The sequence below is a fragment of the Garra rufa genome, chromosome 6, assembly GCF_049309525.1.
Source record: "Garra rufa chromosome 6, GarRuf1.0, whole genome shotgun sequence".
NCBI lineage: Eukaryota > Metazoa > Chordata > Actinopteri > Cypriniformes > Cyprinidae > Garra > Garra rufa.
The window spans coordinates 54,338,203-54,362,054 of NC_133366.1; the positions used below are offsets into that span (position 1 = coordinate 54,338,203).

At 34.6% G+C, this 23,852-nt stretch overlaps 2 protein-coding genes across 2 annotated transcripts in view; both read right to left on the reverse strand.

Moving 5' to 3' along the window:
• Positions 1–11,048, reverse strand: part of LOC141336983 (sodium- and chloride-dependent GABA transporter 2-like) — a 54,716-nt gene extending 43,668 nt beyond the window's left edge. Inside the window, exons 1-3 of the mRNA XM_073842704.1 lie at positions 10,779–11,048; positions 8,799–8,854; positions 3,726–3,861 (exon numbers count right to left, since the gene is read on the reverse strand). Coding sequence (XP_073698805.1) covers positions 3,726–3,861; positions 8,799–8,854; positions 10,779–11,048 — 462 coding nt within the window. The remainder of the gene's footprint in view (positions 1–3,725; positions 3,862–8,798; positions 8,855–10,778) is intronic.
• Positions 11,049–16,339: 5,291 nt separating this feature from the next.
• Positions 16,340–23,852, reverse strand: part of gart (phosphoribosylglycinamide formyltransferase) — a 32,455-nt gene continuing 24,942 nt past the window's right edge. Inside the window, exons 13-15 of the mRNA XM_073842706.1 lie at positions 18,817–18,868; positions 18,595–18,770; positions 16,340–16,517 (exon numbers count right to left, since the gene is read on the reverse strand). Coding sequence (XP_073698807.1) covers positions 16,340–16,517; positions 18,595–18,770; positions 18,817–18,868 — 406 coding nt within the window. The remainder of the gene's footprint in view (positions 16,518–18,594; positions 18,771–18,816; positions 18,869–23,852) is intronic.

Genomic DNA, 23,852 nt, shown 5'->3' on the forward strand with positions numbered 1-23,852 from the left:
AAAACTGGCATACATATTTTGCAGACCCTTTCTAGGACAATGCAATTGATGATGCAAAACACAAATGTGACCCTGGACCACAAAAAAATTGCATTAATGTATTGATAGGACAATATTTGGCCGAGATACACCTATTTAAAAATCAGGAATCTGAGAGTGCAAAACAATCTAAATGCTGAAAAAATTGCCTTTAAAGTTGTTCAAATTAAGTTCTTAGCAATGCATATTACTAAGCAAAAATTAAGTTTTTATAATTTTACGGTGGGAAATTTACTAAATATCTTCATGGAACACAGGGTCACAAATATTCTCCATGACACCACATGATTCAACGCCATTAGAGTGTTCTTTGCTTTCCTTTACCTGAGAGTAAACTAGTAAAACGCAGCATCTACTGCTTCAATATACGGACACATCAGAGCGTCATAACCTCCTGCTGACTCAAACACAAACAAACAAACCATAATGTGTGAGATAATGGGACTTTCTGTGCTAGATGTCACACATACACACCCATGAGAGCCACATGTGTGCCGTCACTGGGTGGGAAGTGTGTGCTAGTGGGACACACAAATATAACACGCAACAAATGCACTCTGACATGCAAAGTGTTGACATGCAATATCTGCCTCAGACGTGCAATGCAACAAAGTGCAATGATTTTGATGATTTTTGAGTGTTACTTGGCTGTACAAAATCAACCACAACAATGGTAAGGTTTTAGCGTTGCAATGCAGTTACTATAGGGTGTTTTGTACTAGAACCGCACAATTCATTGACCAGTGTTAATGTAATCAGATTACTTTTTTCAAGTAACTAGCACTACTTTTTAATTTGCAAGAAAATATCTGAGTTACTTTTTCAAATAAGTACACCAGTTACTTTGTTTTCCCATTTATTGACTGACAAGTCTCCTGTCCGCAAGTTGAGAGAAATCAGAAGTACAAAAGCGTTGTGTGCGCAGTGTAGTTCTAGATTAAATGTGAACATGCATAAATTCATCTCACTCGCAAAAAACAGACAAAACGAATTAAAGCAGTGAAATGCAAACTCAGAATATGATGCAAACCTCCAACAATTAAATATGTTAAATAACACAAATATCCTATGTATGTAATCCTGTTTTATTAATCGACGTTTTTGCTGCTCACCTTTGATGATCCAGTTCAACCACTTTAGATAAACTAACTTTTTTTTTTTTGCTAAAGAGTGTTGAACTTTACTCTCATTTGACTGTACAGATGTAAGTTAACTTTTCCTTCATCCTGAGGCTTATTGATTTCACTTTTTGGTGTGAAAGTGCTTTTACATTAGCTAAAAATAGAACTTTTCATATTAAAAACAAACAAGCAAGCGCTTCCCAGATTTACAAAGTATCGCAAAAGTAACATAATGCATTACTTTGCATAAAAAGTAACTAAGTAAAATAATTACTTACTTTTTAGGGAGTAACGCAATATTGTAATGCATTACTTTTAAAAGTAACTTCCCTAATACTGGTCATGACAAAATTGTGCAGCTTTTTTAAATCAGAAAATTTACTATTAGAGTTTTTTACTTAAATAGTGTTCTGGTTGTTGTCTCAAATGAAAAGAGTTCACCCTCAGGTCTGCCTCAGTGCACATCCTAATCTATGATTTAATTTCCTTGTCATTCGTGTAATCTTCGTGCACTTAAGCTCTACAGAACTCCTGTAATAACTGTATTTGCTTTTGCTCTCAGACATGCCAAATGCACATGAACACAAAACGAATGTTTCATCCAGACAGTTTCCCATGCTTGAGTTATTCGTCCAGACTCCTGAAAGCCTCCGCAGGCAGCCGGGCTGAAGCGGGAGGTAGAGACGCGGCTGGAGGGGGCGAAGGCCAATTAGTCTTATATCTGCTTCACTTCAACAGTTTTTCCAGGAAAGCCCCGTGGCCTACAGAAAGAGCCTCCCGCGTTCACTCTGTCCCGTCTGAAACAATTACACACGAGGGTCTTTCAGCAGGGTCAGTCGAGGCTATAACTCATGGACTGGAACGCTACTACACATCTCAAACTAGCACAGAAAGAGCTGGTGCTAATATTTGAGAGCTTCCAGTAAGATGTGTGTTGCTTTAAGAATTTAAACTTTTCTTAGAAAGATATCCAAAGCAATGAATTAAGTCACTGCCACAGTAATTTTGTTGGTGCATTTTTTCTCATTAGTTTTTCTCCCCACAGGGATTTTAAAATGTCTTTGTTTATAAGCCATGGAACAAACCAACCAGCTGCAACACAACAATATTTGATTATAAACCAAGAATTGTTAAAAAATCAAATAATAAACAGCTTTAATAGGGTAAAGAAGTACAATCCTGCAAAGTAAAAACAATGGAGAAATATAAAACTGTGAAATTAATGATGTTGACTGTGTATATAGAAACAACATATTTTATGTTTAATGTAAAATATGCATGTATAGACCAATATTTAAGTGCTTCGTTAGTGGGCGGAGCTCTTTTGGACGAATTTTTCCATGAGTTTCAGTTCCATGATTCATAGATATTTCTCTGCATAATTGTGGATAATGTAGATATGCATGTACAGATCAATATTTAAGTACTTTGATAATGTAAGGAGAGTGCTTCATCAGTGGGCGAATTGTTCCATGAGTTTCAGTTCCATGATCGGTGGATATTTCTCTGCAGAATTGTGGATAATGCCGTTTTTCACCATGAATTCCACTGTTAAACATGAATATTTTAAAAAAGACATGCCAAATGGTATGCCATCGATTTACAGCCTCATAGTTCACAAAAGACCAGTCTTTAAGTTGGAGAAAATGAATGGGATTTTCATTTCCAGGACTGACTGATGCACTCTAATAGTTTGACCCATCCCTACTAACCACCAACAAGGCAAACATCACATACATTTGATTCAAAACATCTACTAAAAAAAACATGTTCACTAGAAAGTGTCTAGAATTAAGGCTGCAACATTTCTTACTTGTTGCATACAAAAGTGTATTTTCTCAGTGTGTTAATGCTTTGAAAATCAGACAATAAACAATTTTAATGGGGTAAAGAATTACAATCCCGCAAATTAAAAACAATGGAGAAATATAAAACTGAAATTAAAAATGTTGACGGTGTTTATAGAAACAACATATTTTATGTATAATGTAAAATATGCATGTATAGACCAATTTTTAAGTAGTTTGAGAATGTAAGGAGAGTGCTTCATTTGTTGGCGGAGCTCTTTTGGACAAATTGTTCCATGAGTTTCAGTTCCACGATTGGTGGTTTTTTACCATGAATTCCACTGTTAAACATGAATATTTTAAAAAAGGCAAATGATGGCTTGAACCAAACAGTATGCCATCGATTTACAACCTCATAGTTCCCAGAAGGCCAGTCTTTAAGTTGGAAAAAATGAATGGGATTTTCATTTCCAGGACTGACTGATGCACTCTACTAGTTACCCATGCATTTGACCCATCCCTACTAACCACCTACAAGACAAACATCACATACATTTGATTCAGATCATCTACTAAAAACATGTTTACTAGAAAGTGTCTAGAATTAAGGCTGCAACATTTCTTACTTGTTGCATACAAAAGTGTTTTCTGTTCTATTCTAGTTTTTTTTTTTTCCCCAGCGTGTTGATGCATTGGACCTTTCAAACACCTGCTGGGGCCATTAAAGGGGCCAAACCTCAGTGAGAAATAACACATGACTGGAAAAAAAACACCTGACCCTTTCCTCTGGGTGTTCAAAATCAGGGTAAGCGATAAAATCCAGAAAAAACGAGTTACTGAGAATGGCTGACAGAAACTCCGAAGCAAAGACAGCAGAAGTGAGCAAAAGCCAAGACTGCATGCCGTCCTCTATGCTGAAAACAAACAAGAGAGCAAACCCAAAAGCCCAGTGCTAATGGAATATGCCTGTGGCGCTCTCCAGCATCAGAGCCAAACTATGTCAGAAGTAATTACAGTTTGAAGGGCAATAACAAGTCATTTGTGGAGTAATTGTATCCACACCCTTTCCTTCAACAGGCGGTGCATTCCACTATCAGCAGCTTTCCATATAGCATCAAATACAGCCCGTCTGAAGGACTGCTAGCATTGATACCTACAGAGCAAACAGGAACATACAAAACTTGAGCCCTGTGGGATGCTGCAAATGCAAGCATGAATAAAAACCTACAGTATGGCTTTTTTCCAAAACCTAGTGAGATGTCTCCAAAGTTAGCATCCTAACCAAGATGAAAACTCAAAATGAGTTGATTTGGATTCATTCTAAAATGCATAAATGTAAATGTAAATAACTGATTTTTGCAGGACAACCTATAAGTGCACATCACCCTGGTTCCCTTGACAAAAACCTTTTGGATTATTGCAGAAAATAAGCTCTGTGGCCAACAAAAGTTTATGATTCTTGCACATTTTGTTCATCGTGATAATCTTCAAAAATGAACACAACATTGAAGCCCAATAATAATAATAATAAATAGTCAGAAGACAAAAGTGCAATATTGATCACCAGTATTGGAACAAGTTACTTTTAAAAGTAATGTGTTACAATATTGCGCTACTTCATAAAAAGTAACTAATTGTGTTACTTAGTTACGTTTTATGGAAAGTAATACATTGCGCTAGTTTTGCGTTACTTTTTGTCACTTTGTTCAATCATAAACCTATTAAAAAACTCATTGACTTTGTCAATTTGACAGTTTGTTTCCGGGTAGCAAATTGCTAAAAATACAACAAAAAGGTACATTCAACTGTTACAAAAATGTAAATCTGCTTTAATAAAATGGAAACATTTATTGTGTTATGTTTCTAACCAGAAAAACCTGCATTTTTAAAAATTCATCTGAACTATTTTTAAATAGGGTACAATGGGGCTAAAGGCACACAATATAAAAAAAGGGCTTTTCACTGTGTTCAAAATCTATGATTGCAGAAATAAATATACGTTTGTATTGAACATTTATGGAGAAAAAGATTTTGTGTGAAAATAAATAATACAAGTAGTTTATTTAGTCATTTAAAAGTCATTTAAAAGTTGTTTATTTTGTTTAAAAGTCATATAAATATAAAAGGTGGCAGGGGGGGAATTTTACCCCCCAAACGGCATTGATACAAATACTTTAGCTAAAATTATGTCTTTTTTTAATGATGTAAGTTAATATTTATTGAAAACAATCCCTTAAGCAAAGCTTGTACTATTATCTGCTTATTTTGAGGAATAAAATAATATATGTTAGTATAAAAGAATATATTTTAAAATACAGACACATTATTTTTCAAAAATTAAAGATTCTGAAAGTACTGAAGGGGATCCCATAATAATTTAATATAGATGTACAGTAGTAACAACAAATTATATTTTATTATACAATATGATTAATATCATCTTTAAATATGATGATTTCATTCTAAACAGAGTGATTATGTCTAAGATGGACATCCAACATAATCAATTATATCTACCATTTGTCATGTCAACAAATGGAAAAGTCAACCATTTACTAATTATCATGTGAATTATCACGTGCCTTTTAGCCCCAACCACGGGGCGAAAAGTGAAATTCATAAGGAAGGCCTTTGTCTCAAAATATATTCAACAATTTTAGTGATTCTGATTTGCTACTTAAATCTACAACATTTTTAAAAAACATCAAGTATTAAATCAAGTAAGCAAAGAATTGACCTTGCACTGCTGTCTGCCATCACTTCAAGGATCAGACAAATTTGCACAAGTATTTTAAAAAGCGAATGTTTTGGAAAGTGCTATGCCAAGTTTTTCTGCCATTGTGCTCTATAAGTATATCTACAAATCAGCCATTTCTCAAATTCCCAACTCACAGTTGTGCAATGCATTTTGGGAATAGAATTTGGCCTAAATTTGGTGTCCTACCTTTTTGAAAAACCTTCAAGTCAGGAGCGCCTATGATGACTAAACGTGAGCATCTGAAACAGAGCAAATGACCCCCTTACATCGACACACTGTCATTATGTGTCTGGTTGTCGTGACCTGTTTACTAACCACTTTCATATAAATGTCAAGAGCTGCATTTGACGCAGCGAGGGTTTTGCTCATGAGTGTAATTATTATTATACAAAAAGCAGCAGCACTTCAGCGAGTTCAAACTGTGAAGACCTTGTTCATAAATACGGGCAGCACAGGATCTTTTCATCTCAAAGCTCGAGCCAGTGCCAACCGCAGTAAAGCGTGTCGCTCCAGGAAAACATCTGCAATGACAGAGTGCAGATTCCGCTGTAATTCTGCTCCAGATGATGGAGGAGTAGATGGGGATCAAGCCGGGCTGTAAATCGCTGTCAGAATGACTCCACGAGTGGCTCCAAAGGTTCAGCACACATCAGTACGTTGTTTCTGTGTCAGCTGATGGGCATCAGATGGTGCAACCAGCTTCGTCTAGACAGAGCATACAGCAAATGTCAGCTTTTTGAAGCTATTCCAATGCACATGTAAACACACCGTACACAAAGAGATGCTGTGTGCATCACGAGATCTGGCCTGATTAGAAATGTCATTTTGACACTTTCAGCAAGTAAGAGCTTTTAATAATCAGAAGACGTATTACCGATGTATTTTATGTAATACAATCTAAATATCTTGAGCTTGTGTTAACCACAGACCTTATTTTAAAACCATGTATTCATTTTTTTACATTGGTCTTTTTGACAACAGCAGACATGAGAGCTGATTGAAAACGGCAGATCATTCTCTTCCAGCAGGAGGCGCTGTCAGAATGGTACACAAAGCAGCGCCACAGCTAACTTTCAAACGTGCAGCGCTCATATTTATTCAATGGATAGCCTTATAAAGATTCTTCGCAATTCTTGCCTTTTAGTCCCCTCATTTAAGACAACCTGAAATCATAATTAAGACTTTCTTAACCCCTAATACTACTGTAGTCATCAATGAAAATTAAGAGCTTTATTTTAAACACCCACTTTCAAAAACAACCCTTGCTTAGCCTACACAAAATACGTTTCTTTTTTTTCCCCCACTGTGTTCGGCGCACAAGAGAAATATTAGGGAAGTAAATATCAGCATATATTAGTCTATCATTGTCTCTGAGAGAATGTGCACGACAGATGCTGCTGTTTTTACTTTCACTTTAACATATTGCGCAGTTTTCACGTTGCTTGTGTGATATCCATTGGCTCACCTTCATGGTTTAAAACATAAACATGTATAAAAATACAGTATAAAAATATATATTTACAATATTTTGCGACGTAACCCCAACATAATGCGTTTTCCATCAACGTTTTTCACTCACTGAAAGCTATCTGTCTGTACACAATGCGCCGATCTCTGCTCTCATCGCTGCACTGAAGATTGCACCCAAACGCTGACCCTGGTGTGCTTGAAATAATTTATTTTTTATTAGAAATTAGCGTTTGGCATTTTTTTATTTAATAATGTCAGAAGCTTTCACGGTCCGCATGGACACATCTTGCCGTCCGCCAGTTGACGACAAAGTTTACTTCACCATATTACAAATAAATCTAATCATGACAAACAATATATCATTGGGAAGTTCTAAGCCTAATATCTATATAAATAGATTTTTTACCACTGTTTTGTGTTACAAATTATGTAGGAATGTAATAAATTAATTTATGACAAGACTGCACCTCGAAAATCCACATCAAGACAGGGGTTCAGACCTTTTTCACAAAAAGACTTTATTGATTATCTAAAAATGTATCCTTTAAAATCAGACTTTCAATAACCATGGAAATTGTTAAATGTAAAATGTTTTGGTTCATGAATTTTAAAAATAGTGCATTTTTGTTAAAAATAGGGAGTGAGAGTTTAAGGGTTAAATGCAAACGTTCTATTAATGTTACTGGAAGAGCATTTGTTTATAACTTTGAGAGAACCTTGCCAGAACATTAGTCAACGATCTAAGAATGTTCCTTTTAGCTAGTTACCCTCACCTATGTGTGTCAAGATGTTTTCTGCATTTACTGCAAAAACAAATTCAGTGTCCAAAATATTTAGGTGATGCACTTTCACGTTTTCCACCCCCACACATTTTCCACGGCTGGAGGAGGTCAAAAAATAAGTACGCTTGATTGAATTAGGCATATTGACTATTTCTCTTAAGGTTTAGCTGTGCACAAACTGATCCAAAGCATTTTATTGGCAGGCAGAGCGTATTAGTATGGAAACCCTCAATCAAGGATGAGGGAAATGTTGGAATTACCAAATTTTCCAAACGTTCCACATTCGCTGAGGTGGTTTGTGTTTTCCTGCTGCAGGTTTTTGACCCTATAGAGGTCTCATCTAACATTCACCATGATTTAAAAAATCGAGAACATTATTAAACAATTTCACAGGTGCAAGAGAATTTAACCAAGAACATAACACCGGTACACTTTTACACAGAAAAACATTTTAGTTCATCTGACAGACTTTTAACTCCAAATAAAGTCTGACACCCATGTTTGCTTTGACTCTACTTAAAAGGCAAGATCAGCTGCACCCAGAGAGATCTTATCTGACGCTTTTGAAGTTTACTGTTTGGATTCAGTTATTCAGTGATGGAAAACATCTGCTAAGATCTGATCTCGCAGCACTGCCATAAAACTCGCATTTTACGCTGTTTGTTTGTTTCATGGGAAAATTTATTGCATTTGATTACATAACAAGCATTTACGGCAAAATATGAGGTGGAAACCAAGGTGGAAACCCGAGGAAACTACAGATTGTTTCTTCGTGGAGTTGGCAGTGAAGCGCCGCAGGGTTAGTTGGATGGATTGGGTGGGTTGTGTTTATGGGTGGTACCTCGTTTTGTTCTGGAATGATGGAAGGCGTTCCTTGACCTTCTGCTGCCGCAGGGCCTTCTCAACACACGGTTGACTTTATAGATTAAATGTATAAATCTAGCTAACAGGAAACATTCTCACAACTCTCACTAACATTTTTTAAAAAGTTATATAAATTTAAGGACAAATGTGACCCTGGACCACAAAACCAGTCTTAAGTAGAACAGGTATATTTGTAGCAATAGCCAAAAATACATTTGGGTCAAAATTGTTGATTTTTCTTTTATGCCAAAAATCATTAGGATATTAAGTAAAGATCATGTTCCATGAAGATATTTTGTACATTTCCTACAGTAAATATATATTTTTTAATTGATAATATGCATTGCTAAGAACTTCATTTGGACAACTTTAAAAAGCATTTTCTCAATATTTAGATTTTTTGCACCCTCAGATTTTCAAACAGTTGTATGTCGGCCAAATATTATCCTATCCCAACAAACCAAACCAAACATCAGTGGAAGGCTTATTTAGTCTCAATTTATGACTGGTTTTGTGGTCCTGGTTCACATTTATGGAACATATTTCTAAAACATTTTAAATGTTGCTACTAGTTTCAAAAGTAACATTCAAAAGTAACATTTCCATAATGTTTGCAAAATGATAACCATAAAAATCATAACCAATAACCAAGAAATAAAATATTTTGAAAACCGAACATTTTGAACATTCAGAATATTTTTGGTAATTTCTAAAACAATTTTTTTTTAACTTTATTAATATTTGACATACAATCTCATAACACTGAGAAAGCATTCTTAGAACAACATCCTCAAAATGCCATTATGATGTTTTTTGTGCTTGATCAATGTTTTAAGAAATGTTTTTTTTTTATAATCTTTAAATGATGTTATAATCACAAGTGTCATGTGCTTGGACTGTTTTCCCTGTGTTCCTGTTTCTGTTCCTGGGTTTCCTTATATGGTTATTTTCCTGTTCTTGTTAAGTTGATGGTTAATTAGCCCCTCACCTGTTTCTGTTCTCCCTAATTGCTTTCTATGTGTTTATAAGCCCTGTCTGTTCCTTAGCTCCCTGTTTGCTATTTTTTGTGTTCAGATGGACTTTTCACGCGCACTTATTATTAAAGTTCCCCCCCTTTGGACTATCCTCTGTTGTGCGCTTTATTATACAGCCAACGTTCCTGACAACAAGAAACATTTTTAGATTATAAAAATAAACGTTCAAATAATGTCACATTTTGGGTACCTTTTTGTAACCTTTAAATAACATTATGATCATGACAAGAAAACATTTAAACTTTCTTTAAATATTAAAAGTAACATTCAAATAGTGTTACATTTTGGGTAAAAATAACTTTAGTAGAATGTTGCAAGAAACTGTAACTTTTGAATGACATTCAAATCACAACAAGAAAAAAAAGCACATTTCAATGTTTTCGAAACATTTAAAAACAGTGTATCCACAACATTTTTACTAAATGGGTTATCTGAAAAGATTAATACATCACAAAACACTTCATGGAGTTTACATTTGCCTATGCACTGTGTGCATGGAATCATGTGCATTGATGAGAAAACACATAATAAACATCCTACATTTTTTGTGTCTACTAGGTTTTTACTGAAGCAGCTAGTTTTCTGCTTAAAAAGTGTGGTTGATTGTATTTGCTGCTCTCTAGATGGCCATTTTACACGCATCATATAAAAAGATTCTCAGGCCGGATTCCTCCCGCCGTCATTAGGAATGGAATTCTGCTTCCTGAAGAAGGAAAAAGCTTGTAAATGTCTGGGGGTGTAATAAGATCCGCGTGAAATGCGTGTGAGACAAAGCATTACAGAAACCACAGGCCTGCTGGTGCCCTGCTTAAAACCACTCAAAAACACACTGACAAATATAAATATAGAGGTCAAAATTAATAAAACTTAACAACCTCCCAGAGCAACTGCATATCAATGACATTTAGCAACACCCTAGTAACCATCCACAATGCCGTAGCAATTGCTTTTTGAGATTTGTTAGATGCTAAAGAGCTGCTGCAGGCTGAAGGTGTGGAGTCAGACGCCGCTGCTGCTTTCTGAAGAGCTGCTGAACCTCCACAGGAAGTGGAATCTCTGTGGAGCCGCAACAAGCGCAGGAATTTCCTGTGCCAGACCAACATCAGGCCACCGGCGTGAGAAACACGCCGACCGATCTTCATCTCTTCTTCTCTCTTTTCATCCTCTTTTGTCCCTCCAGACACACCCAACATGCCATTCTGACCACCCAGAGTTCCCTGTTCATTCAAGGACTGCTCAGTTCAACATAACTCAACTCTGACTCTATTTGTGCTCTTAATTCCTGTTCCTGCTCTTGTTGTGAATCATTTAGCAGTGATGTCATTCTGCAGAAAAACATGTTTGTTTTCACAATCTTTCATTTAGATGTAATAACTGACTTCACCATTGAAACAATGTTCATTTTAAGCTGACATCATCTAGGCCGATGATGAAACAGTTTCAGGAGAGACACATCTTCTCGAGAACGTCCACTTCTCACCATCACAACAGTTCCTAATGGAAAAATCAGAATAAGTGAATTATAGAATTAAAGCCTGACCTTCTATTTACATATTGTTAAATATTCTGATTTATACTGAGTGTTTGTGTTTCAGTGTTTGTCCAATCTCAAGGTTATATATGTGTGTGTCTGGATGTACCTTTTGTGGATTAAAGATTTAAGTCTACAAGTTTAGTCTTGTTTAAATAAACAAAATGAAAACAAGTAGATAGAATAGAAATAGAATGGGGAGTGTTAAAGTTTTGTGGGGTTTTGATATTTTATTTTGAGTTGGACAATTTTTATTTATTTTTATTTCAGTTTTAGTACCATTTTATTAGTTCAACTTACTGACAATTAGAAATGTTGACTTGCAATGAACTAAAACAAGTAATTTAAGTAATAAAATAAATAGTTTTTAAGTATTCTATTTTAGTTACCATTTATTTTAAGTAAAACATATTTATTTTATTTTTCGATTTATTTTAACAGTTAACATTAAAAACCCGGATTTAACCTCGTGCATTGCAAAAAATGCTTTTCCTACTTAGATTTTTTTGTCTTGTTTCCAGCCAAAATATCTAAAAATTCTTAAATCAAGGATTTTCTAGACAAGTTAAAATTATTTTCTTGTTTTCAGACAAAGAAGTCAAAATTAAGTGCATTTTTGCCTGAAACATGAAAAATAATCTTGTTTTCTGTTAGAAATAAGATTTTATTGCTTACCCCAGTGGCAGATTATTTCACTTGTTCTAAGCAAAAACTCACGTAATTTTGACTTGTTCTTTCTGAAAACAAGAAAACTATTTTTACTTGTCTAGAAAATCCTCCTTGATTTAAGAATTTTTAGATAATTTGGCTGGAAACAAGACAAAAAATCTAAGTAAAGCATTTTTTTTGTAGTGTGTCGTTCCAAACTCATATGCTGTTTGTTTGTTTTTTTCGTGGAATGCAAAATTGATTTTAATGAATTGCATTTCCACACAACAACATTTATAGTGTCAAGCTCCAAAAAGAACAAAAAACCCACATAAAAGCACCATAAAACTTTCATAACATGGCTTGTGCTTTATATTTATTATTGCGATTTCCTAAGATGTCTTTCATTCATTCTGAAATCTTAAAAAACCCACAACGCTTCAGGATTGTCTTCTTTAATATTTAGACATCTTTATTCATTTTAGAGCTTGACAGTCATGGTCACTATGAAAGGCAAAACTGAGGGTGAGTATGCCAGAATGGTTATTTTTAGGTCAAGTAATGCATTTAAACCATGTCAAATCTAATAAGACTGGACTTGAGATTCTAGCATGTATATCATTGGAGACGAATGAACATACTTTAAGGGAGTTTTCCTGGTGAAGGCGTTTGACCGCATTCCCATGACCAGCCGCACACGTTATGATTTAGAGTCGAGGGCCACACACGCTCATGACCTACTGTTCTGGCCCTAAGTGCACTTCAGCATCTCACCATCTAACATTAACACACACACAGACTGTAAGAAGGGTTTCCTCTTCTATACCACTCCTATGTTCCTTGGCATGTGGTTTGTTTATGCTGGACGGAGGCCATGTCACGTCTGAAATAATAGGTGTGACACGTAAAGAAAAATAGACTGATACCCACTGACTGTGGGGAAGCTGTTTGTCCGAGCACGATCAAAGGATGACCTGATATTCCCCTGTTATTCATCAAACGCTTCCATATTTTCACACAATAAATTTAGGATTGAGGTCAGAATTATGCCAGTGTTTAATTACTGAAGATTATTAATACACTGATATCATAACTTCAGTTTGTTCAAAGTTGTCTGGTCTTTACTAATGTTCTTAAAATGTTAGCACAAACATTATTTATACATTGTTCATGAAGTAACAAGTGGATACTTATGAAACATTTTTTAAATGTTTCAGAATGTTTAAAGAACATTCAAATGTTACATTAAACGAAATGATACAATGAAATGTTTCTTTAACATTTTTATAACAAAAATTTTTTTTTTAACATTTAAAAAACTGGATTTTATCCAAACTTTATTTGAACATATTTTTATTAGCTGGGGATATAGAAACTACCCAGCAAACAAATGTATGTTCTAAGAACATTTTGCAAGCATTTCCATTAAGTTATGAAATCTCTGAATTTTATTTGAATGTTTAAAATGTCCAGTATTTAAATGTTTTAAAAAAGTTTTTTTTTTTTTTTTTTTTTAAATCTTGGTTACATGGATATTAAGGGATCGTTTATGAGCCTGGGCCACAAAACCAGATACAAGTGTCACTTTTTCGAAATTGAGATTTATGCATCCTCTGAAAGGTGGAAATTTACAAAATATCTTCATGGAACATGATCTTTACTTCATAACCTAATTATTTTTGGCATAAAAGAAAAAATGAATAATGTATTTTTGGCTATTGCAACAAATATACCCTTTCTACTTAAGACTGGTTTTGTGGTCCAGGGTCACATTTAATTTTGCAAACATCATGTAAACATTACTTTTGAATGTTCTCTGAACAAGTAGTAACTTTTAAAATATGTCCAACTAAAACATTTCAGAAAATTAGAATGAAATTTCACTTAACCTTCCTAAAATAACCGAGTTCGTTCCCTGCAACTAATGTTTATGAAGTGTGTGATTCAAACCAAAGAACAAATTCTTAATTAAAATATTGCAAAATACAGTTTTATGGGTGGTAATGAATATTTATGGCCATAATTGTTTTCAGTTCAGCTGGCAGGTCTGGCAAAACATTAATTTTAGACATTGCTAACCAGTTCACATTACATTAGCACATAATGGAGTGGTAACTGTGATTCACTTACAGTTGATTCCACATTGTTTTGTTATAAAATGATCACGCGCATGTTAATTATTGTTCCCGCTCGAGAACTCCAGACTACACGGCTGTTTTAACGCACATTACTGGAAAATCGTCTCATTTTTCTCTCGGCGTGACTCACACAAACAGTCTGGAGCCGCAGGTAGCCAATGAGAATGTCAGCTGACAGATCATGTGACCGGGCACTTTGTAAACATTCTGTATGGAGGTCACGCTGAGCCTTCTCAGTTCTCATCCATCCTCATGCTCGCTTCAAAACAGCACGTTCCCATGGGAAACACATCATCAGGAACAACTGTAAATACGTGAATGAAGTGGGAACGTGTAATGACTGAGAGCTGCTGTCATCGCTGCGCTTTAGACTGGACCAGAACATTACTGATGTTTTCTTCAACAGGAATTTAATTGTGTTGACATTTACTCTGGCCCGCTGCACAAGTGTGTCGCTGAAATGTGATTTTAGCAGGAAAAACTCTCTTGAAAAGCGTCCATCCGCGGCCGGCCGTACGGAAAACACTTCAGAAACTTGGTGAAATGTTTGTAAACTTGAATACTGATTATTACAAAGCTGTAGCTCAAAAACCAAAGCAGAATGTTCAGTTCTGATCTTGTTTACTTGCTAAAAGTACAACTAAACAACTAAACATCCAAACAACGCTTTGTTTTTTAAAAGGAAATTCATCAAGGATGCATTAAAGCGATTTATGATGTTATCGAATTTATAATGTTACAAAAAGTATGCTGTTTTTTTTTAAACTTTCTATTTATTAAAGAATCCTGAGAAATAAAATGTATCAGTTTCCATAAAAATATTAGGCGCCACAACTGTTTTCAAGAGTGATAATAATCAGAAATGTTTCTTGAGCGGCAAATCAGCAAATTAGAATGATTTCTGAAGGATCATGTGACACTGAAGACTGAGTAATGATGCTGAAAATTCAGATTTGATCACAAAAATAAATTACATTTTAAAATGTATTCACATAGATAATAGCTATTTTAAAATGTAAAAGTATTTGGTAACACTTTACAATAAGGTTCATTAGTTAACATTAGTTAACCACATTAGTTAACATGAACTAATAATGAACTGCACTTATACAGCGTTTATTAATCTTTGTTAATGTTAATTTCAACATTTACTAATACATTATTAAAATCTTGTTAACATTAGTTAATGCAGTGTGAACTAACATGAACAAACAATGAACAACTGCATTTCCGTTAACTAACGTTAATGAAGATTAGTAAATACAGTAACTAATGTATTGCTCATCGTTAGTTCATGTTAGTTAATACATTAACTAATGTTTAACTAATGAACCTTATTGTAAAGTGTTACCAAGTATTTTATTAAATGCAGCCTTGGTGAGTGAAATAATTCTGCCTGAATACTAATAAAATTGTGTGCATTTTGTACAGCATAAGAGCTTCATTGCTTTATAATTTTCAGAGATTCAGAAGCAAAGGGGTTAACTGGATTACAGGTGAAATGTTTGTAAACTTGAATACTGATTATTACAAAGCTGCAGCTCAAAAACCAAAGCAGTTCTGATCTTGTTTACTTGCTAAAAATAACTAAACATCCAAACTATGCTTACTTTTTTTAAAGGAAATTCATCAAGGATGCATTAAATTGATCAAAAGTGCCAGTAAAGACATTTATAATGTTGCAAAAGATTTTAATTTTAAATAAATGCTGTTTTTTTATTACTTTTTATTAAAAAAATCCTGATAAATAATATGTATCAGTTTCCATAAGAATATTGGGCAGCACAACTGTTTTCAACATTGATAATAATCAGAAATGTTCCTAAACTGCAAATTAGTATATTAGAATGATTTCTGCAGCATCATGTGACACTGAAGACTGGAGTAAAGATGTTGAAAATTCAGCTTTGATCACAAAAATAAATTAAAATTTAAAATATATTCACATAGAAAACAGCTATTTTAAATTGTAAAAATATTTCATATTTTTGCTGTATTTTTGATTAAATGCAGCCTTGGTGAGTCAAATAAATCTACCTGAATACTAATAAAATTGTGTGCATTTTGTGCAGCATAAGAGCTTATAATTCTCAGAGTTTCAGAAGCAAAGGGGTTAACTGGATTACAGTTCAGTGACTTGACTTCCTGTTCTTTATAATGTACAGCATCAGAGATTGACTTCAGGGCTGAGCTGAAGGAAGACGTCAGGGTGGGGTGAAGCGGAGAACAATCGCTCGTTCCTGCCCAGGAAAAGCTCCCCAGCCCATAGACCCTCGATGGAGAACCGGACACGATTGTTGTCTTCTGCCAAGACTCTTCCTCTCAGGACAGATGTGCTCGACCCGCTACATGATTCGAGACTTCACACCCTTTGCGGCACGACGCCAACGCTAACAAAGCGTTTGATCTCTATAAGCTGGACTGATAAATGACTCGGAGGGAACATCTAGTAACTGCAGCCATTGTTTGCTCTCTTATTCGAAACTGCTGTGTCAATGTTATAAACTCCTCAGGCCAGAAAACTCTCACAAGACCATCTTATCATCCTTTGTTCTCTCTCAGTCTGGTTACTTGTGCATTTTTAGGAAAAATCCTGATTTTGATCAATTTCGTTTGGGCCCAGCTAACAGGAAACATTTTTCAGAATGTTCTGATAAGGTTCTCTCAAAAGTTATGAGCAAACAGTCTTCCAGTAATGTTGATAGAACGTTTGTTCAGAGTTACCTGGTCTTTAATGATGTTCTAAAAATGTTATTTGTGATCCTGGACCACAAAACCACTCATAAGTAGCACAAGTATATTTGTAGCAATAACCAACAAAATTGTGTTTTTTTTTTAATGCCAAAAATCATTAGAATATTAAGTAAGGATCATGTTATGAAGATATGTTGTAAATTTTCCACCATAAATTAAAAACTAAAAATTGACTGTTATGACTGGTTTTGTGGTCCAGGGTCACAAATTATGGAACATATTTCTAAAAATAAGTGTTGCTAGTTGTTTCAGAATGTTTAGAGAACATTCAAAAGTAACATTTCATTGTATCATTTTGCAAACAGTATGAAAATGTTTTCTATACGTTTGCATAATCAGGAAAAAATGTTTTCTACCATAATTTTAAAATGCAAGGCAATTTTCTTACTATTTAGATTTTTTTGTACCCTCAGATACCAGATTTTCAAATAGTTGTATCTCTGCCAAACATTAATGGAAAGCTTATGTATTCAGCTTTCAGATGATATATAAATCTCAATTAAAAAAAAGGACTCTTATGACTGAAAAAATTGTTAAAGTCCTTTTTAAAAGCGATTAAATCCTCATTCAGATTAGGAGAAAGGGAGGGGCTTGCTGCAGCATTGTATATTTGCATAGCACCACCCTCAAATATTTCCCAACTAGTTGCCTGTTTTTTTTCTTGCCTTTTTTTGTAGCAAAGTCTGTTTAAAACTTTTAAGTGTCACTTTTATTACAAATTAACAATTTAACAAAATAAAACAATGTATTAAGAAGGTTAAAACTTGTGTAAGCGTGTTGATGGGGGAGGAGTCTGTTAATCCACTCTCAGGTTTGGCTTGCAATCATTTTAAATTAATCATCAACAGCGTTACATAAATAGAAAGCTTATTTATTAAGCTTTCAGATGATGTATAAATCTCAATTTATGACCGGCTTTGTGGTCCAGGGCCACATTTATGGATATTTCTGAAACATTTTTTTAATGTTGCTACTTGTTTCAGAATGTTCAGAGAACATTTCCGTAATGTTTGCAAAATGATACAATTAAATGTATTATGCATAACCAGGAATTTTTTTTTTTTTTTTTTACCGTTAGTTAAAAAATAAAAAACTTAATTTTTGATTAGTAATTTGGACAACTTTAAAAGCAATTTTCTCAGTATTTTAATTTTTTTTGTACCCTCAGATACCAAATTTTCTAATGTTTCAAAAGTTGTATCTCGGCCAACCGTCAATGGGAAACTTTTTTTTTCAGCTTTCAGATGGCATTTATGGAACATATTTCTGAAACATTTTTTAAATGTTGCTACTTGTTTCAGAGAACATTTAAAAGTAACATTTCCATAATGATGCACAATGATACAATGAAATGTTTTCTAAACGTTTGCATAACCAAGAAAAAGATGTTAATAAAATATTTAGAAACATTTTGAAATTATTAAAATTATTTGTAAAATTAAATTTACTAGCAATCGCGTATTAAAATTTTGAGAATTATTTTACGCTTTTTCTTTTAGTTTAAAATTGAAATCACTTTCATGACATCACCTGTGTTGTTTAACCTCAAATTTACTGCCGTCTCAAGCAACAGGTGTGTAAAGGTCTAACCCTGTTCTTTCCAGTTCTCATGTTAATCAGAAGGCCGAATCCACCAGGAAAGGTTTACCTTACTTAAACCAGCTTTACCGCAGAGGCCTCTTGCAGCCCTTGCTCCAAACACCCAGAAACTGGATCCATAAAACAGGGATTAGACAAATGCGGAGCTCGCGAGACTCCAAGGACTTTAAGGAGCAGATGGAGGAATGCCATGAAGTGGCCCCATGGGAGAGCGAAACCGCTGACCCCTCGAGCGCGGCCTGTTCCTGTTAGACACGGACACATCTGGAGGAAAGAATGCCTTTGACGTACCTGTTCTGTTCCTGCAGGTGAAACCAGAGGTACGCTCAGGCATCTGGACGCTCTGCGGCACCGGAAATAGGAAATGAATGTGCGTGCTCAAGAATCTGGAGCAAGAATTTCACTTTGCTTTCAGAGAACAAACAAATGTTTCTTGCTTCAAGCGTAAACCTCCCTGGACTTTTGCTTAGACTAGAAAAAAGTGTCTGAGAATTAGTTAAGACAAAACAAACTTCAGGAATCTGGAGGGAAACTTAATTAAATGAGAAAAAAACAAGACTTAAAATACCCAGCTATTAATTAAATTACTTGTGCAAAATAAAGTCTAGCATGCGATATTGTTTCTCAAGTTTATCTTAGATGTTTAGATATCTAAAATATAAAAAGATGTGCATTTGATACATACCACTGGTCTTGTTTGATTACCGTATTCATGATATTTACTATACTGTAAATAGTTTTAAAATATGTACAATATTTATATTATGTGACCCTGCACCACAAAACCAGATATTTTGTAAATGTCCTACTATAAATATATCAAAATATAATTTTTGATTAGTAATATGCATTGCTAAGAACTTCATTTGGACAACTTTAAAGGCGATTTTCTCAATATTTAGATTTTTTTCGCACCCTCAGGTTCCAGATTTTCATATAGTTGTATCTCAGCCAAATATTGTCATATCTTAACAAACCATATTATATTTATTCTGCTTTCAGATGATGTATAGATCTCAGTTTAAAAAAATGGACCTATATATTGGAAGTGTCTAAAAAACATGATGTTAACACAAATTTTCAGTGATAATAATGCATGTAAATCTTATTAGGCAGCAGCTTGGTCACTAAACAGGATTTATGCTTTAACTAGAAAAAGTATTTACTAATTACTGAAGCAAAATAAACTTTAAAATAAATATAAATTCAATACTTATTTATTAAAAACAAGTCTAATGCAATTGTGTTTCTGCACAATTGTGCAACATTTAGATCTGTAAAATATAAAATAATAAAAGGAAATTGTAGTGCATTAGCATTCACTTGTTACTGTATGATTCCCATATTGATGCTATGATATTTAAATGGCACAGTAAAATACATTTAAAATATGTCAATTCATTTTAAAAACATGTCCCAAAAACAATTCATTACCACCGATTTTCCATGGTATTAAGCCAGCTAACAGGGAACGTTCTCAGAACGTTCTGGCAATATTCTCTTAAGGTTATGAACAAACGTTCTTCCAGTTAAGTTAATAGAATGTTGATTCAAAGTTATCTCGTCTTTAATATCATTCGAAAAACGTTAACACAAAACATTCCGTCATTTATGGAATGTTTTTGAAACATTTTAGTAAGTCTAAGATGGATCAAAGAACATTCACAAGTAACATTACCATAATATTTGTAATATAATAAATTGGAATGTTAATCTGCTGATTCCATTTGAGTTGAGATCTAATTAAATGACTACAGATGAGATTCCACACAGTCCACACACAAAGAGATAATCTCTGAAATGGCGTGTGTAGGGGGCCGAGAACTGATCAAAATGCTGATCTGTGAAGTTTTAGTGCTGCAGTATGAGTCACGTAGAGTATGAAGAGGTGGATTAGGACGTAATGATCAGCACACAAATTACTCAGTCTCTGTTACTCCCACATGACCAACTAATGCACCTCACAATCGCGATCAGGGGCAGGTTACTACCAATCCACAGCTCAAAAACAAACAGAAAAATATCATCAAACATGCAGCATAGTGCTTCTCTAAAACGTATCCGATCACCTAAAATAAGTCTGAATGTCATTGCATTAGTTAATGAATCACATTCACACAGAGAGTAAAGTAAAAAAAAAAAAAAATGAGGAAACAACTGAAATGATGCAAATGCTGTGAATTTGAAAGCCATCCGTGCATTAGCTTGACATTTGATCCTGATATGCCTTGTGAAAATGAAGGCCATAACTTTACCAGAACACTGTGCCAAACGAACAGCTGCATGAAGCGTCATGGCATTACTGGAGCGGGCGATTCAATGACCTCATCGGGCATTCATTCCGACGCCCACATGCGTCTTCATCATCTTCTGTTGTTTATGCGCTTGGAAACCCCCACAAAGTTCAAGCCACTGGATCAGAGACGCTCCTGTCTGAGCAAAACCTTTCCATTATGTGTTATTTCATTTGAATGGTGCCATTAGCGTACAGTAAACATGGGATAAATAAATGTTTTTTTTGTTTTTTTGGCAACTGTAGCATGATAAATGCACATGATCATTTATTCAATACTAAAATGGTTGTCTTAAAGGAATAGTTCACCCAAAAATGGAAATGTGCTGATCTCATCCTCAGGCCTTCTTCATTATTTGGAGAAATGTCGCATTCCATCACTGTTTTACCAATGGATACTTTGCAGTGAATGGGTGCCGTCAGAATGAGAGTCTAAACAGCTGATAAAAACATTACAAAAATCCACAAGTAATCCACACCAATCCACTCCATCAGTTAACATCTTGAGAAGACAAAAGCTGAAACAAACCGATCTTTTTAAAATAAAATCTGAGTCCATAATCCATAATAACCCTTCCTCCAGTGAAAATGTGGTCAGGTCTGAATCAGGAGAGAGATCTGCACAGATCAAGCAATATTTACAAGCCAAAACAGTCTAAAACAGCTCTAATGTGTGGCTGGATTTTGATGTAAAAGACAACAGAAGATGGACTTTTTTCGCTTTATGGACTTTTATTTCAGTTAAAAATGTCTTAATTACATCACTGTGTCAAGCTTCCTGTTTGCACCACCACATCTAAGAATGATTAGCTAATGTAATGTTTTCCCATTTTAAATGTTTTAGAAATGTTTGGTTATGTGAAGAGTTCACCAAAAAAACAAAAATGGTCTCACCCTGAGGCCATCCAAGATGTAGATGTGTTTATTCATCAGATTTGGAGAAATGTGTCATTTCATTACTTTCTCACCAGTGGATGTGAATGGGTGCCGTCAGAATGAGAGTCCAAACAGCTGATAAAAACATCACGATAATCCACAAGTAATCCACACCACTGCAGTCCATCAGTTAACAACTTGAGAAGACAAAAGCTGAAACTAACCTATCAATAAGATTTTTAAACTAAAATCCAAAATGTCCATAATGGATAACACTTCCTCCAGTGAAAATGCGGTCTGGTCTGAATCAGGAGAGAAATAGGCACAGATTAAGCATTGTTTACAAGCCAAAACAGTCTAAAACAGCTCTAAACAAATATGTGACTGGATTTTGATGTGAAAGACAACAGAAGATGGACTTTTTTCACTTTTATGGACAAGTATTTTAGTTAAAAATGTCTTAACGATGGATCTGTTTCAGCTTTTGTCTTCTCAAGATGTGAACTGATGGACTGGAGTGGTGTGGATTATTATGAAGTTTTTATCAGCAGTTTGGACTGTCATTCTAATGGCACCCATTCACATCCATTGGTGAGCAAATGATGGAATGACACATTTCTCCAAATCTGATGAAGTAATAAACTCATATACATCTTGGATTTTTTTTTTTTTGGGGAAATATTCACATAACCAAACATTTCTAAAACATTTAAAATTGGAAAACAGGAACATTAGCTAATCATTCTTAGATGTGGTGGTGACAGGAAGCTTGACACAGAGTGATGTAATCAGGGTAATTTACTCCTGAAGGTCACTCCACATGAGAAGATGACTTCATGTTTTTTCTAAATGATTCTGCAATGAGCTGATTTATTTAGTCACTAATCTGAAGGGCTATTTCCTGTTAGTCAGTGTCTGGGTCGTGTGGGTCAAAGGTCAGAGTCAGTCGCGGGCAGCGCTGCTCACAGACTTTGAGACGAAGCTTTGTGTGAATCCTGGCAACCCTTCAAAGGACACAAGACAGACAGAAGCTGTTGCAATATCTTGTGCTGCAGCCTGTTTGATCCAAGAAAGACATAAACTAATAGTGTGATGCATTTACATCAGACACATGCATTACAAAACATGCTCAAAATACATGATGAAGTGCTGAATGCAGTGACATGGCTGGAGTGGAACAGGATCTGGGACAAAAGCTGTTCCCAAAGGGCAGAAACCATATCAAACACACCCATAAACCCTCTAGCACACACACACACACACACACACACACACACACACACACACACACACACACACACACACACACACACACACACACACACACACACACACACACACACACACACACACACACATGAAATAACCATCACATTGACTTTAAATCACCACGTGTGTGTGCATGTGTGTTTGCTTATTATCATAACACGTGATGACATCCGATGTGTGTGTGTGTGTGTGTGTGTGTGTGTGCATGAAGTGCAGGAATGTAGGTCAAACAGAATTAGGGGAAAGGTTGTGTCTGTGATAGTCAGATGATTCACATTTTTATCACAAATGCATTGTTACTTAATTGCTGCTAAATATTAACACACTTAAGATCCTATTAAATATTCCAATGAATTTTCTATGGAAGCAGGAAGTTGGGTACACTTCTTTGTAAATAGTCAAAACAAAAGTCTTTACACAGCTGTAAACATCAAAAGGACTAATAAATGCAAAATTAAATAAACAAGCCAACAGACAAATACAAATTAATTAATTAATAAGCAAGAAGCAAATAAGCATGCAAAAAACATGCAAACAAGAAAGCAAACAACTATGTATATATCAAACAAAAACTTAAGTGAATAAATAAATTAAGTTGTTCATAAAGGAAATAAGCAAAATAAATAAATAAAATAAAGTAAATAAAGAAAAATAAACAAGCTAATAACATGCAAACAAGAAAGTAAACAACTAAGTATTAAAATAGCAAACAAAAACTGTGAATAAATAAATGAATAAGTTCATAAAGGGAAAAAGCAAAATGAATAAGTACATAAACATGCAAGTAAATAAATAACAAAATAAACAAAGAACTAAAAGAAAACAAATACATTAATAAATATGTAAATTAATAAATAAGCAAGAAAGTAAATAAGTAAATAAAATAAAG